The following is a 16,936-nucleotide window of genomic DNA, read 5'->3' as shown; positions in this document are numbered from 1 at the left end:
AAAAAATTATGATCTCCGGCTTCAGGAGAGTCTCGATTGTTGGCCGAGAAAATCGAAAGTTTTTAACCTTTCGCTCAACGGCCTGACGCGCGTCTTTTTCTATTATAATCATAACACGACGCTAGCAGTTCAGCACTCGGTCCGACCGAGGGCGTGCTCTGTCTCGAGTCCGAGCAGACGACGATTCGCGCCTACTCGGCAGTTACATTTTTGTTTTGCCTTGCAAATACGAAAGTTCGAGCGATTGTTGTCGGGCTTGTTTTTAAAGTTTATTCGGTATAGTGGATTGTTATCGGCGCGCAACTGTGTCACCTCGCGTATCGACGGATTTCGAATAATTTCATCGACCTTAACCGAGCGTCATCCGGAGTGGAATACATATACGAATCCAATCCGGCGAAACGACGAGTTTTTGTATATAGTACGGGAATTGACGGCGCGTTCGAAATAATTTTAACGCAAGACACGCATTCATCTGCCGGGGGCGGCTCCGTCTTGATTGCCGTTCAATGCCAAAGAGCCTGGCCGTGAACAGGATAATGGGTCGCGGCGCGTTCATCGTTTTCGAGGGCCTCGATCGGGCGGGAAAGTCGACGCAGGTCTCGATGTTGACGGATGCTCTGCGAGCACGTGGCGTCGCCGTTCAAAAACAATCCTTCCCAGGTAATTTCAACCGATACGTGTTCGTCAGGGGTTAAAATTGAAAACGGAATTTTTCATTTGAGAATTCGTTATGCATAAAAGGTAAAATTGTCGCACCCCCTTCACCCTGAATAAACTGATCAGTTTATACAACGTGTAATAGAGCAAGCTTAAATCACGATCATCCATCGTAAATGTTAAAAATCACACTCACGAGTGCGTGAGTAACTAATTTAAACATAATGTATATCCATTAAATAAGTTACGTACATACAATTTATTGGAAAAAATTAACACATTGAAAAAAAAATTTTATTGACGGGAAACGAACTACTTATTTTTTGTCATAAAAAATATTTATGTAACATGAATAAATATTTAATGGATTTGAAAAAATCGTGACATTACTCCATAAAATCGGTTTCATGGTTAACACGATTTTAAATGGAAAAATATTCATCGTTAGAAATAAGTATTAAATATTAATCAGTTATAATTTTAAAGTTATTATTTAATTCTTAATGGTAATTCTGATTATTAAAAAAACCAAATTTACGGTCGGTTCAATGAAATCGTATTACGATTGCCGTAAAATATTTTTTAACTGAGCACATATCTAGTCGACTCAATCGAATTATTTTTATTACATACTATAGTATGTTTGACTGCATAATGAGACGTAACAAATATATCAAGATAGAATGTCTAATATTCAATTAAATTTAAAAATATAAATAGTAGTGGTCGCAAGACTCGTGAAAATATTAAAATTACCACAAAACTCCTTCGAAGGAAGAACATAACTTTCTTTTTCAATATTAAATTTTTTAATTTCTTCAAATAGTTTCGATTCTTTTCCTAGATGGCGTATTTTAAACCTCTAAGTTGTAAAAAATGCTTACATTATTATATAAGAAAGAATTATCCTTATCTTTTTCAGTGACAAATGTACAAGACTTCAATCAATGAAATATATTTTTCAATTCGAATAAATATAAAATATCCGCCAGATGTTGAATTATTCTATTTAATTGAATAAAAATTATTCGATCGATGAAAAAATTTTTTAAAAAGATAGTACAGTCGTGCTTAATTTCCTCTTTTTTTTTTGCCACAGACAGGAGTACGGCGATTGGCAAACTCATCGACGACTATCTAACGAAGAAGGTCGAATTTTCGCCCGAAGCTGCTCATCTGCTGTTCTCGGCCAATCGCTGGGAGTGCAAAGATCGACTCATCAAGAGCCTCGAGGAAGGCACGACCCTCGTGGTCGATCGGTAAAATTACTCTTTATAATCGATTACTTTTATTGCTCTCAATCGCCTTCTCGATTGTATAACGAATGATCATCACGTGGACGTCTCGTCCGGGCAGGTACGCAGCGTCGGGGGCGGCCTACGCCGCGGCCAACTCCGGCCAGACGCTCGAGTGGTGCAGCCAGCCGGATCGCGGACTGCCGGCGCCCGACCTCGTGGTCTTTCTGCGCGTCGCCGAGGAGGAGCAGCAAAAACGCGCCAACTGGGGCGAGGAGCGATTCGAGCGGGTCGAGACGCAGCGCAAGATCGGCAAAAACTTTGACAGATTGGCCGACCCGAGGACCTGGTTCGGCGTCGATGCCCAGCGCGATAAGGCCGCGATCCACGCCGAGATCTTGGAACGAGTGCTCAAAGCCATCCAGGAGTGCGCCGATCAATCCGTGAAGGCTCTCGCGCACTTCGACAGCGATTGAGAGGCATTCGTTGTGCTTGAAAAATTGCGATAATAACATTATCATCGCTGGGGTTTATCTAAATCGAAAGTATTATAAAATAATAACGTATTTAAGCTTTTTCTAAGGTATTACAAATTATTTTTAAACTGTTATTACAAAGTAAAAGTGATTTTTTAATATTTCGAAATTATTGCGTTTCTTTCTCTGCAGTGTCGGCGAGTAGAGCGCGCCACTATTTTTGCTTGTGATCAAAGCGCCTAATAAAAAACAATATTTCGGTATGAAACTGAATTCGAATTTTCAATTTTATTACACACGAGTTTGTAAAAAAGATTAGTTTGATAATTGTCGATGAAATTAAAATTGTACCAAGCGCCAGATTCATCAGATTTGAATTGTGGCATACACCAACATTTTCAATGATACAAACTAGAGACGACGTTTTTTTGGTTGTGTTTGAAAAAAAAATCACAATCACATTTAATTTTTCATACTTTTAACGAGCTAATGACACCAGGAAAATAACTTTTTTTATTAATTATCAATAATTATGTATCTCTAAAAAGATCCTCTGCCTCATGAACATATTATCCCACTGTTAACAATCGAAGTCATGTACAGATATCGTAATCAGATAGAGAAGATAATACTGCGATATTAAAAAAAAAAATTTTAGATTACACATAACATTTCAAGTTGAATATAAAATATATAAATAGCCGGTTTCAATCGCAGTGCAGCTGTCCATCAAAGTAAAGTGTCGGCTTGACAGTAACATTTACAGTGTAGTGTAAAAAAAAAAGTTACCACAGAGATGAGTAATCTCAAAGTTAACTCGCTCCTCGCGCTGCTATTGATTATTCCATTAGGATCGATTCAAGTCCAGGCGAGGACGGCGTTTACTTCGACGAATAAAGTAGCCTCGATCGAGAGAAGCGACGATGCGACTTCCTGCGCCAATAGAGTCGGTGAAAGCTGCTCGTCGTCGTCGTGCGGCGTATCGCTGGATCTGTCGGATATGAACCTCGGGCCGGTGCTCGATAAGCGACTCTTGAACAGTCCGTTCGTCGAGAAGCTTTTCTTGCGTCGCAACCACATCGAGAAATTCGGGCCCGGTGTTTTCGACGATCTGCCGAATCTCAAGGTATTGGACCTGTCGCACAACAGATTGAGGATCGGGGACATGCTGTCGTTCGGCAGCCACAGCCGTCTGGAGACGCTCGTTCTCGATTACAACGAAGCCAGCAATCATTCGGCCGGTTCGAGTATCCCGGCGCCTTCCCTCGACCTGCCCGAGCACCTGGTGTTTCCGAATCTGAAGCATCTGTCTCTGCGCGGAATCCGCGTGGATCTCTCGTTCAAAAATTGGAGCAGAAGCTTTCCGCTGCTGGAGAAGCTCGATTTGTCGGACGTCAGTTTGGAGCACGCCCAGCGTACCGATTTCATAGGAAAGGTACAGCAGTCGGTCAAGACTTTGATCTTGCAAAACGCCAGCTTGTACCAACTGAACGTGACTCGATTGATCCACATCGTGGACTTGGACCTGTCCGACAATTATTTCACCGACGTATTTTATATCTCGGACCAGAGAAAACGTGAATCTTTCTTGCGTTTGGGATCGTTGAAGGATCTAAAAAAATTGAATCTGTCAAACTGTCGAATTAGTAGAGTCGATAAAGATTCATTCAAAGAAGCTGCTAATTTTGAAGATTTAGATTTGTCGAACAACGACATCAGACAACTGGACGACAATTTATTTTCGCAAGTATTCGCCATGAGAAATTTGGATCTGAGCAATAATCCTTCCCTCTTGCAATTGAGCTTCTTGAAAAAAATGTCGAGTCTCTATGTGCTGGCGTTGGACAGCATGTCTAATCGAAATTTAGTCGAAACTCTGGACGCCGTGGATTACATCACGGCCGAGATGCAGTTGCGAGCCTTATCTCTGAGAAACAACAGCTTGACGTCGCTCCCGATGACGTACTTGAATAGGTCGTCGTATCTGAGTCAGATCGACCTGAGCGACAACAAGCTCACCCATTTCCGGCCTTGGATGAGCTTCTCGGGCTTGAAAAGATTGAACATTCGGAATAATCTCTTCGCGACCTTCAATAACACACCTCTGCCGTACGGGAGATCGTTGCAGGAATTGCACCTGGGCAACAATCCCGCGAAAGAGATCGATTTATCAATTTTGAGTAACCTGCCGAGCGCCAGTACTTTGAGCTGGGAATAAAAGTGAACGTGAAATTTTTTATTTGCGAAGCTTTGTGAACTTTTTGTAAGAATTTTGTTTTTTTTTTTGTAATAAATGCCAATTTTTCAAGACTTCAAGAGACGAGTTTGACTTATTATTTGTGTAAAATAGGATATCGTTTTTTCACAACGATTATTGCATCATGAAAATTCCACATTTATCTAAGTTGGTGAACGAAGACAACGTAAGAATAATCTACAATCGATTGATATTTTCACACTCCAACGAAAATTATCTTTCACTCGTAGCGATACGTTTCGAATCAACGATTTCTGCAGTTAAAATTGACAATGAAGATAATATCATTGTTGTTCAAAATAAAAACAATAAAAGCGAAGATAATCTCAAGTTCAAGAACAGTAGAGATATTTCTTTTATTTAAAACGCGATAAAAAAAAATCCCCTGTAATTCAAGATTTTTCGCGATTCGGAAACTCTCTCTCGCGAACGTATAACTCATCGGCGCCTTTTTCTCTTCATTGTTTTTTATCAAAATCGCGTTACAACGAGCTCTCGAATTACTACTATACGTATATAACGAAATCTGCAGCTAACAGGTGCTTGCTGCTGTGCGCGTTCGCAACGTCCGCAGGAGGTGTAATATATACGGAGCCAATCTGCAGCGCGGCTGCAAAAAAAAAGTACACGCCGCGCGGCGTCGAGTGAAAAATCACCCTCTCTACCGTCGTCGGACATTTTTCACGATCGGCGCCCTACACTGCTACAAGCGTAACTCGATCGAGGGAGGCCTCGCAGCTATTGTTCCCTCCCCCGCGCGCGCCGATCCGCAACGTTGATGAAAATCTCGCTTTAATAAATAAAAAATAATATCGCGTCGCTGCTTAAAAACGTATCGCGTATTGTGCATACGAAAGCGAGAGAATGACGCGATACAATTGCAATAATCGATGATGCCACGTGGCTCGCGCATTTATTATATTATGTACGCGTACATACATATGTGCACACGTCACGCGAGGGACACAAATACATAAGTTTCGTAGAAAATTGAGCATTCGAGACATAACGCGATTCCAGACTCGTGGATACACCTTCGCAAACGTATGGTATATATTATGCTCGCGCGCGCAAAATATTTTCCTCCAATTTATCTTCCCCCTGCGCTGTCAAAAAGCTCGGTGCCCGTTTTCCCTCCTCTCCATCCCTCCCCCCAAGTGCTCGGTAACGAGACGTCGTGCGGATTATATTATACACACACTCGATGTATATAGATATATATAACGTCGTTACAAAAAAAAAGGCACGCGGCTTCTTCAACCTCGAGTTTTCTTGTCGCCGAACGGATACATACACACACACACACACACACACACACACACACACACACACACACACACAGAAGCGTAATGTACTTTTCAAGACGATATATTCCCGCGAGGGATCAGAGCTAGTTTTGCTCTGCCCGCCCGGAGCCAGTCGGTATAACGGCCGGGGCTGGGTCAATTTTCTTTTTTCCCCTTTCCTTTTTTTTTTATTTCAACTTTTCTCTCTCTCTTTCTCTCCTTTTCTCCTATGGGCCCGGGATGTGCTCTTAGACATTTGTTTTTATAGTCTAATCGGCCGATGAAACTTACATGCGTGCGCGAGTGTGTGTGTGTATATAGCCGAGCGCCGAAGAAGGAAAAAAGTTCTCCGGGGAACCGATCTCGAACGTGGAGCAAAATCTCGCCTTTCCGTCCCCCCCGTACATACATACACTGCATTGCGCGTTGAAAAGTTTATACATCTGCCACTTTACTCGCTTTTATAGATATGGGTCCGAGGCGCGTAAAATCGCGTCTGTCATTTGTGTGCCTCGCGCTCGCGATCTCCGCCAGCCCCTGCCACACACGTGATACGGGACGGTGCGCGAAAGTCCCGTGCATATAATATGAAATGAAAAAAACTTTGCTCTAGGAGTCGGCGGCGTCGTCATATAGTTTCCAAAGAATACTATAATACGCGAGAAGCTAAGATTCGACGCCTTTTCTTCTCGTTTTCTTTTATGTCTAACGGCAATCGATGACAGGGCAGACCCGCATATAAAAGTTCGCGGAGCTCATTCGTGCGATACTTTCCGACCATTATAAATGCGTTATTAATCGCGGTCAATTTTTTTCTTCTTCTTTCTTTCTCTATTTTTACGCGAAGACTCGAGAGAATGAGAGAGACTGAGAGAAGCAGCAGCTTCGTTAAGATCGCGAAAAGGGATACCTTAACTCAATAAACTTTTACGTAATTTTTAACGGACTTCTCGTTGTGTGCGTGTTTCTTTTTTTTTTTCTTACTCTTTACTTGCCCCTCCTCTTCGTGTACAGTGTCAAACTTACGCCCGAGGACAGTAGCAGCTGCAGCACTAATTCCATCCATTCTTTTAACACGTTGTCCGAGCTGCTTCTGGTACATATAGATGCTATATATGCCGCGGCTGCGGCGCTCTTATATATGGGTAATTCTCGCCACCGCCGCCGCCCCCCGAGTCGTCGAACTTTTTCCTTCTTGTCGTTTTTCTTTTTTTCTCTCTCCTGCGGAGGTCGCCGTACTTACTTATCTCTCACTCCGAGTATATACATTCAATTAAATTGAACAGAAAAAAGAGTGCAAAAAAAAAGAACGGAAGAAGAAACGACAAAGTTTCGTCGGTCTTTCGATCATCTACGAGCTCTCGCACTATATATGTATACAATGGCGTGTATAGTTACGGGGGCCGGCATTAGAGATATTGGACGAATGCGGCACGGAGTTTAATTATTTGAGTAATTGGATCACCAGAGGGGTATTACGGCTCGTAGCTTAATTATTCGAATCTGCATATTTCGCGTAATTTTATATGAGGCATTAAGGCGTTGGCAAAAGTCGAGCGAGCCGGGCCGAACATTTTTCGCGCGACCTGTTAATGCGAGAACAAATATTACGAATGATGACGGAAACAAAGTGCAAAGTATCGTGCGAATTATTACAATTTTTCAAACGACAATGCACTGAGAGATTATTTTGCGCGTGGATCAGCGTTCGAGGTAAACATTTTATTCGTCAAATTTACAATGAGAAACCAGCAAATGAGTTTTTTCGGATTGAAAATATCGAACGTACATTTTGAAAAAAGTTTTAAATTGAATGACGATTTAGTACAATATCAGACATCACAATTTAAGTAAACGATATAACGAGTTTTATATAAAGTAATTTTACATGAAGTCTTCGTTTCATATAATTAAACTAGCACTGATTTATAAAAATTCAATTATAATTGAAGTCACCCATCGCCACTAGATGGCGAGTACCTTTATCTGTAAATCTGCGAGTGGAAAAGTAAAGATAATTGTATATTAAAGTTTAATCATATTACGATTGAAATTTACTAGCGAAATCGAATTTTTCTACTTGATGAAAAAACAGGTTCCTTCTCTGTTACATTATTTTTACAATTATTTTAAAATAAACATTTTGAACTGTCTAATCTAAATTAATCCATCCCACGCAGACAAATTTTTGCCTACTACTCTGCTTTTTGTTTACATGACATTGTTACCATTCTGTTATGATACAGTACGTAACTGTAACTGTCTACTTCGCACGAAGCGGCGAGTCGTAACTCGGGCGCTCTTTGAGCGAGCTGCAGCCAACTCGTTGAAGATTCGCTATATTTTCAACGAAAAATACTCTTCGAGTTTATATCTATACTCGACACACGAGTATTTTCATTTTATCCCAAGCGCAATGGAGAGAGTCGATTATTATTTCGCGATGACCCCGAAAGTTTGATACCTTTCAAAGACATTCCTGTAAAATTGACTGCACTCGTCACGATCCGACACGTGTAACATTTTCAACTCTCTAAGATATACACGCGCGACGAGCTCGCGCGCTGTTACAAACGAAAAAAAAAAATGGGGAGAGGACGCGCGTGTGTCGAGTTTCGCGCAGCATTGACACGTGCGCGATTTTGCGCGAGTTATTTGTATAATTAAATTCGCGCCGGGAAAATTGTGTAACTGCGCCGTTTTTCCGCACGAGCCGCCCGTGTTAAAATTCATGTACACGTTAATTAAAGGATGAAATTCATGCAAAAAAAAGAAGCTTTTTTTACAACACGATTCCAGAAGCAAAACTTATGCAACGAGCGGTTGTATTTTCTTTTTATGCATGACTCGTTCGTCATCAGCGACCATTACCGAGTTACATGAATTCCAACTTTTTTTTAATAAATTGATGACGATCATCGGTAACTTTTCGATCTCCGTAAGCGAATTAAAAAAGAAGGAGCGGAGTAAAAAGAAACGCATAGATTAATTAGTCGACGGTACACGTTGATACACCTATATACGTAACACAATGTATAATAATAGAGCTCGGGTCGCCCGGCGATATACACACTCCCGGGCGCGAGCAAGAAAGCGATTCAATAAAATCATTAACCAGACGGGTACGAAGCAATTAGAAAGTCAGTTAATGAAGCAATAAAACGACGGAAAAGGGGGAGAGAGAGACACAGAGCCGAGTTAAACATCGCGCCCGCGCTAAGTAATTGAGAGAAAAGCTCGCAAGCTCGCGAGTTCGCGTGTCCCATTGTACGGTCGTAGAATATGAAAATGGCTTACCGTAGAAAAAAAAAAAAAAACAACAAAAACTTTAACGGGACTCGCGTACGGCGATCCGCGCGATTTTTCGTGCGCGGTATGCGCACACGCGACATTTAACGCGAGCGAATGTTTAAATTAATATATACAAAGGCAAACGGCAGAAAAATAATAGAAGTGCGATAAAAGTTACGAGCGTCGAAATTCGGGGTATGCGATTTTCATTGTATACATGCACTCGCGCAGGAGGGCAGGAGAGTTTATTACTCGCTTTATTTCTCTCTCGCGCTCCTGTGCGCTCTCTCTCTGCACTCGAACGCGCGCGGCTTTCAAACGGAGAAGGGGGTAAACAATGTTTCGTTTGGAAAATTAAATATTTCCACTGGCCGTGCGCTTGTACCGACATTGCGATCGTTGCGCATTTGCAGTAGCGATATATACGTAATTTTGCGCGGTGCGCGCAAACAGCGCCGCATCGTGACTCTTCTTGTGTACACGATAATATTCTAATGTAGTCGAATGATCACTCGGAGCCCTCCGAAGGTATCTGCAGCAGTATCACCAGATAGGTCGTCAGATGGCCGAAAGTCTGCGTCAAAGAGAAAAATAGACAGGGATGTATACGATAATGCATAAATAACTGGAAATCGATTCATCCTCCTACCGGCCCTCTTTTTTTGCTCCGTTCGTTATACTCTAAATAACGCGGAAGCCACAAAAAAAAAGAAAAGAGAAAAAGAAATAATCTAGCCCCCGGAAAGATGATCGCGCTTACCGAGGTCAGCAGCTGCAAATTCACGTAGAAACATCCAGCCGCGTTGAATCTCATTTTTCTATTCAAATAGTGCAGCGTCGATCTATATTCCTGTGGAGGCAGAATGAAAAAAAATGAAAAAAAGATAAAAAAAAGGAAGAAGAGATTTTCTCTGTCTCGAGCTCGAAACTCGATAACTCGGACGTTCTCTTTGTGCGTCTCTACTCTTGCTCTCTTTTAACGCGCATACGTCGTACAGGTTCGCGGGGGCGTATACACACATACACCGCACGTACATGTATACGACAAAAAAAGAGTAAAATAAAAGAGAAAGAGAGAGAGTAGCGACGAGAGGTAAATATAAAAGACGTACGTTACTCGTGATGTCGCGTCGACGCCAATCCAGCAGTACAATCGGCATTTTATTCGCCTGCGAACACACACGGTATAATATGTTATAAGCTATATGCGCGACAGCTCGATTGCCGTCAAGGCTCGACATTGACGCGCTGCAAACGTCTGCCGATCCGCCGAATCGTCTATTTGTATACAGTATATAACTGTGGTAGTAGTAGTAGTACCTCGGCCGAAACGAAATGACAGGCGATATGAATGAGACACATCTGGCCGAAGTAGACGACGAGCCAGGCGACGAGGCAGAGCAGCACCCGGGGCTGCGACACGTAGTCCCGGTCGACTATCGTCCAGATCGAGAAGTAGTACATGTTGCTGACCGCGTGGGCGAAGAGATTCAGCAGGTAGAGGAACAGCGGCAGGGAGTAGATCTCGTTGAGGCGCTCGCCGATCGCCAGCAGGTAGTTGTACGACGTCTCGATTCTCTGCACAAAAAAAAAGGACCAATTAATCGCTGTCGGTGTCGGTGCGCGATCGATTATTATTATTATTATTTTATACGTCAACGTCCTCGGTCTCCCTCGCGTAATCCACCTTGGAGTCGTTTACGTTGGTATCCAGCTTGGCCTGCAGCAGCTGATTGAGGTGGCGAAATCGCTGGAGCAGCAGGGCCGCCATGCCGCAGAACTTGAGCACGGCCACGCAGGTGCCCACGTAGGTCAGCATGTAGCCGATGTTGTTGACGTAGGACTCGTTGAAGGCGTACATGCCCGTCTGATTGACGCTGACCCAGGCCAGCACGAAGCCGAACAGCAGCAGCCACAGCCAGTGCTTGGCCTGGCGGAGCAGCGGGTGGTGCTGCTGCTGCTGCTGGTCTCGATCACCACCACCCTTGTTGTTGTCGAGGCCGATGTCGTAGGCCTCGTCGAAGGCCTGTATGGCGTTCCAGACGCCGGCGAACTCGGCCCGCCTCAGCACGCACAGGCTCAGCTCCACCAGCGACACGGCGTAATTCAGCAGCAACTGCGCGCGAGGATAACGAGAACGAGTAAAAAAAAAAAAAAAAGAAAAATCATTTAATCAATCTCGCCGATAAATCATGCCGCAGCTGCGAGCTGCTCTGGCCCACATACATAGTATATAGCATTATATATTATATATCGCAACTTGGACTACTAATCATGCGAGTCATGTGTGTTCTCGCGGCCGCAGAGAAAATCAAAATGCAGCCTCGAAACGCGTCATTGAATTATACGATTCTTTTAATGCGCCCTCGCGCTGCTAGCTAGCTCTCTAGCTTTGCGTGCGTGGGGCTCTTTTGTGAGCTGGAATTGCGAAACACTCGCGCGTATACTCATTTTTTTTTCATTTATTATCATTTTTTTTTTTTTTTTTCATAACGGCAATGGGTGTACTCGCTGTGTATATAATGAAAAAAAAAAAAAGAAACGAGAAAACCCGAGATTCGACGAACTGATTCGACGAGCACGCAGGTATATATAAAGCGCGCGCCAGGTAAAATTTAAATTTAATCATTTTATCATACTCAAAGGATCCGCCGAGAGAAAGAGAGGGTATAGAATTACCCACTATACGATATCGAAATTGCATATCGAGAGGGAAAAATTCTATATTTATATATTCTTCGTGCATCGCGAGACTAGCTTTTTTTTTAATATATATTTTCTTCCCTGTTTTAACGAGAGAATGGGCAGAAAAAAAAGATAAGGTGGAGGTGGTGGGAAAAACTTGTCACCGCTCGCGCATCCTTTTTGTCGTTGATAGCTCTCGCTCGGGATGAATCTCTCATCGAGTGAAAATTAAATTTTGGCCTTTTTTTTTTTTGACTTCTCTACAACTTTTTTTGTACAACCTCTCGCGTTTACTATATGTATTATAACGCGTGGATACGGTATTGGTCGGGTGCATATGAAGGAAAAATGTTATACATGAAATATCGACGTTTATATTATCTGCGATGTATATACCTACGGATATATGGGAAATATTGAATGGAAAAACGTCACTTTGTATCCATGCGATACGAATCCAGCGCGACGCGTTTTATATATCGTCGGCCGAGACACACACACACACACACACTTATACACACACTAATTCACGGAAATGCGATAACGTATAAATGTGATAGCGCGTTGAAAAGCTCGGCTAAAATTGTTTAAACAAACAGGATATTTGAACAAGTACCGGGGGGCACATGATCGTCGTCGTTTGTCCTAGAGCTGCTGCCGCTGCTACATGGCAAATAATGGCCTTTGCAATTGTGTCAATCGGATCGACGGTCAATATTGATATTGAAACATGGGGCTACTGTTATATACTGCCCGCAGACAGGTCGATTGGCCATTATTATTTATTTCGTAAAATAGTGAAAAAGGCGAGCGAACAAATTTGTCTCTCTCTCTATTTCTCAAGTGTACCCGTGTGTGTGTGTGTGTGTGTGTGTGTGTGTGTGCGCACCAGAGTCGATAATCTATCGTCTTAAAAGATCCAGTACTTCACTAAAAGCTCGCTCTCTTTCTCTCTTCTTTTTTTTTGCTCTCTTGCTTTCTTCGCGCGCGGGGCATTGCGGGAGCGATAATCTGCACGCGCGCCTGCACTTCGAAGTGGAAAAAAAATATCCCCTGTGTGTGTGGGTGAACGTTCGAGCGCGCGTATTACTCGAGCTCGTGTGCAGCAGCAGCAGCAGTAGACTCGGTTTTGCAGTGTACGCGCCCGAGCGATACGTTTTATACGTGAGATTTATACCGGCAACTAGCTCTCGCGCGCTCATGCCGCTTACATGCAGACCTCGCGAAAGAGAGAGAGAGAGAGAGAAAAAAAAATATGGAAAAAAATAATCAATATCGCGCGAAGGTTTTTGCCGTTTTCGTTGTGCTTTTTTTCCCCTCCCGTCCGTTTCGTCGTCCTTACGTAGCTGCGAATATAGGATAGGTAGGCAGGATTCTTTTGTGCTCGTGGAAAATGTGCTTTTAATAATGTTGGAAGAATAAGAGAAATACATTGTGGCCGTTATTCTCAACCCCACAGGCAGAAGTATTCGACGGTCATTGATGAATTTCTGACTCTTGTTTAGGTCTGCAGTCATTACGCATCGTTTCGTTTTACGAAAGGAGGACTTTTTTTCGTTGCATTTTGAAAAAAAAAATAGAGTTTCTTGCTATTTTAAAAAACTTGGGGATGAAATGGAGCAAACTATAGTATACTTTTGAATGGTCTTTAAATCTAAATGTTTTGACTACTTCGACCGCGTGTTTACATTTTCATCGGCCGAAGGCCATCTCGCGTTCGTAATGGAATTTAATTCGGCGCGGACGCGTTGCTCCCTCGCAGGCGTACATCGACTTCTGCAACACGATAAATCGTCGGCGTAAAAAGATCGACTTGGACTTTCTGCACCCTTTCGATTTCCTATACAAAAAGTTGCATCGTACCGATAACGATTACACACACAGACACACACATAGGTAATTCTCGATCGTCTGCAGCTGCATATCGCAACGGCTCAACGATACGACGCATTTACACGTGTATATCGTGTATACCGATACGAAATTGCCGACGTATTGCGCCTATACAAAGACCATTCCGATTGTATAATATACGGTCGACGCTCGATGTATCTACACGGCGTGTGTATGTGTGTGAGTGTGTGCGTAGGTGTGAACATTGGCCGAGGGTTATTTTGGGGCATCATCGCGCGGCAATCCGTGCGTAATATACGTGCGATCGGCGCGACGAGCCGGATCATAAGCGCGGCTATACACATTCCGTATACGATGCATACAAGCTGGCAGGCTCGAGATCTCGCTCGCAAGCTCCGCAATTCTCGCCCGACGACGAGATACATATAACGGATCGCAAACATTCGGCGTCTCCGTCGCATACACACACATATCCGCCCGCGCGAATCGTATTAATTTTCAATACAGTTTACACGGGCTTATTGCGTCGTATATACGTACATCGTATCTGTACATGTGCGGCGGACACTTGATAAAGTCCTTAATAATTTATGCATATGCCGTGTATAGTAACTGTGTGTGTATGTAGACTTGGGCACGCGTGACGACGAATACATAATTAGCGGGGGCCGCCGCGATCGCATACAGTGCAGGTGTACAGCTTGCACACACAAGGACGCGCCTCGATTAATCATTCCGTGCGCTATGCGTCGCGCGCGCGCTGTTTCTCCCCGTATATAATATATTGTATAATACCTTTCCAGTCTCGGTGACGCCGAGGACGGGCTTGTCGCGCTTCGAGCCGGCGAACCTCATGAGCGACGTGACGACGATGTACGAGTAGAGGCTCGTCCAGAACAGCGAGTACAGGCAGTTGAGGCGCGAGGGCGCCAATCTCGCCTGGCCGTCCAGCTGGCCCCGGGCCGTGAGCTCGTACGGGGCCAAGCCCATGGCGCGGCTCACGTACACGGCCGGGCAGACGACCTCGTAGAGGGCTGACTCCTTGCGTACGCGCTCCTGCGATCTCATCGTGTCTTTTATTTTTCTATATGCTGTAATTGTAACTACTATACACGCTTGGAAAATATTTTCTATTATCCGTTGTAATAGCTGTGCAGCGCCGAGACGACGACGACGACGACGACGACGACGACGACGACGATGGCGAATTGGAGTACTTCCAAAAGTAGCAGTAGTAGTAGTACTCGGGCTTCGTTTCGCTGCACATATCTGCACGCGCGCACATGAAAAGCACACGAACACACAAAAGTCGAAAGCTCGTCTCTCTCTATGTATGCATATATATACACGGTCCACTTGTGCGCGAACGCATACAAGGCGGGGCGCGCGTTACAAGTTTCGAGCAGCTATCTTCCAGATTAACCGAAATTCAAAACTAACTATACACTACCGTGTACCGTGTATATATAAGGTACAGCGAATTTTCACTCGTACTAGGCGCGCACATAGAGAGCGAGAGAGAGAGAGACGAACTTTTGCGATAATATGCGACACGATGTGTAGCGTAGGAAGAGAGAGAGAAAAAAAGGATAGGTATAGAACTAGCCGAAACGAAGGGAGTATAAAGACCAGGAATAGGATGGAAATCTTATTATAAGCGCGTACATATAGCGGTGGTGGATAGCCAGTGGTGGATATGTGGAGTAGTAGAGCGCGCGCCGTTAACGAAACTAGGTCAGCGCGCGTCTGCACTTCTCTCTCTCTTTTCTCTTTCTCTCGCTGGTACTACTACTCCGCGCGCACACACTCAAGCGGTATAATAAATCTAACAACTGCGCTCGCCTCCCCCCAAGCCTGGACAAAATTTATCCCAATGGAAAAGTTTTCGACGCCAAATTTTGCTTCTTTTTCTCTCTCTCTCTCTTTCACTCTGTGTTTTTTTTTCTCCTTCTTTTTTTCGTTCCTCGTTTACAGCACGAGCAGCAGCAGTAGCAGCGGCACTACTACTGCAAACTGAAAACTTTTCAAGACTGACTCGCTGCTGCTACTTTATGTGCTTGCATACACGACGACTACGAGGACGTCGACGAGGTGTTATTATCGCGCCCGTATTTGATGAATAATTGAGCGACGTATTAGATCAGAGCGAGGTGATACGACGATAAAGGGACGGACGAGTGTTTGTTTTTGTCGGCGCGATTTATCGAACGCACAGCAGCTCCCCGTATTACGAGAGACAAGCGCAGTTCTATAAGTGTATATTGTAATGTGTACGAGGCCAACGTCGAACATGCGGCGACTTCGGATTTCTCTCTCTTACTCTCTCTCTCTTTTTTCCTCCTTAGCTATTTTATATATACGTATATATATCTTTGCGGCCTGCCAACAGACTGAATTCGTTACGCGAGCTACGCGGCTTAGGTGTAATTAATTAAAATGAAATAATTAAACGTAACAATGCATACGCGGGTACACACACACACACAGACACATAGCTAACGCACGGCGAAATTACGGCCTGCTGCCGCAACGCAATTAAGTAAAACGAACGAGAGGAGCTTGCGGAGCTGCTTCTATTTTTTTGCTGCTGCTGCTGCCGCCGCTGTTGTCCCTTGCTTTTGGTTTTGTATAAGATACGAGCGTATACGGTACATTTGCAGTGCGCGCGAGGCCAACGACAAAAAAGGCATCTTCATTTTGCCAATCCTCGGCGCTATTTTTTCTTTTCCTCCGCAGAGTCGTCGCTCTACGTCGTCGTTGTCGTCGTCGTCGTCGTCGTCGCAATTCCACTAAAGTCGAACGAAGCGAAATGATTTACGGTTTTCCGTCTTTCTTATTTTTTTTTCTTTCTCTCTCTCATTTTTTTTTGTTATTATTATTTATTATGGTTGTTGTTGCTGCTGCTGCGACCGCAACGATATAAATCGAATTTTTCCCCAATAAAAAGCTCGGAGACACGCACAACTACGTGTCTTGAGCAAAAATGACAGTTTTTTGTACCTAAGAGAGCTACGCGCACAGCGTATATACTAGAACTGACTTTGTGCACGAAAACCTCTAATGTTGTCCTTTTTGAAGCAGCTCTTACACCACTTTTTACGACTTCGAACAAGCCCGGGCCTGTTGGGCCTAATCGAGTCACTAGTCGGCAAATATCGTCCGTCAAATTATTATATTGCGACGAAAGAAAAG

The 16,936-nt window shown here is 43.7% G+C and overlaps 3 protein-coding genes across 3 annotated transcripts; 2 read left to right on the top strand and 1 right to left on the bottom strand.

Annotated features, from left to right (window-relative positions):
- The first annotated feature begins 201 nt into the window (after positions 1-201).
- Positions 202-2,644, top strand: LOC106649458 (thymidylate kinase). Its single transcript, XM_014366891.2, has 3 exons — positions 202-663; positions 1,760-1,919; positions 2,017-2,644. The coding sequence occupies exons 1-3, from the start codon at positions 510-512 to the stop codon at positions 2,369-2,371; spliced, it is 669 nt and encodes a 222-aa protein (XP_014222377.1). The 5' UTR covers positions 202-509; the 3' UTR covers positions 2,372-2,644.
- Positions 2,645-3,106: 462 nt separating this feature from the next.
- On the top strand, positions 3,107-4,687 carry LOC106649343 (toll-like receptor 3). The gene has a single exon (XM_014366705.2). It carries the CDS (start codon positions 3,168-3,170, stop codon positions 4,587-4,589), a length of 1,422 nt encoding a protein of 473 aa, XP_014222191.2. The 5' UTR covers positions 3,107-3,167; the 3' UTR covers positions 4,590-4,687.
- A 5,026-nt stretch (positions 4,688-9,713) lies between these two features.
- LOC106649344 (putative gustatory receptor 2a) lies at positions 9,714-14,812 on the bottom strand. Its single transcript, XM_014366706.1, has 6 exons — positions 14,540-14,812; positions 10,860-11,321; positions 10,526-10,783; positions 10,318-10,374; positions 9,966-10,055; positions 9,714-9,779 (listed from the first exon to the last, which is right to left on the bottom strand). The coding sequence occupies exons 1-6, from the start codon at positions 14,810-14,812 to the stop codon at positions 9,714-9,716; spliced, it is 1,206 nt and encodes a 401-aa protein (XP_014222192.1).
- Between the last annotated feature and the right edge of the window lie 2,124 nt (positions 14,813-16,936).

The sequence above is a fragment of the Trichogramma pretiosum genome, unplaced genomic scaffold (assembly GCF_000599845.2).
Source record: "Trichogramma pretiosum strain Unisexual culture from Peru unplaced genomic scaffold, Tpre_2.0 scaffold23, whole genome shotgun sequence".
NCBI classification, from domain to species: domain Eukaryota; kingdom Metazoa; phylum Arthropoda; class Insecta; order Hymenoptera; family Trichogrammatidae; genus Trichogramma; species Trichogramma pretiosum.
The sequence above is the reverse complement of the archived record's forward strand: the minus strand, read 5'-3'. Positions and strand labels throughout refer to the sequence as shown.

Coding starts and splice junctions, on each gene's coding strand:
- LOC106649458 (XM_014366891.2), top strand. CDS start 510: ATGCCAAAGAGCCTGGCCGTGAACAGGATAATGGGTCGCGGCGCGTTC. Junction 664..1,759: donor TCAAAAACAATCCTTCCCAG/GTAATTTCAACC, acceptor TTTTTGCCACAG/ACAGGAGTACGGCGATTGGC. Junction 1,920..2,016: donor ACGACCCTCGTGGTCGATCG/GTAAAATTACTC, acceptor TCGTCCGGGCAG/GTACGCAGCGTCGGGGGCGG.
- LOC106649343 (XM_014366705.2), top strand. CDS start 3,168: ATGAGTAATCTCAAAGTTAACTCGCTCCTCGCGCTGCTATTGATTATT.
- LOC106649344 (XM_014366706.1), bottom strand. CDS start 14,812: ATGAGATCGCAGGAGCGCGTACGCAAGGAGTCAGCCCTCTACGAGGTC. Junction 10,375..10,525: donor GTCATTTCGTTTCGGCCGAG/GTACTACTACTA, acceptor GTGTGTTCGCAG/GCGAATAAAATGCCGATTGT. Junction 10,056..10,317: donor GACGCGACATCACGAGTAAC/GTACGTCTTTTA, acceptor CTGCCTCCACAG/GAATATAGATCGACGCTGCA.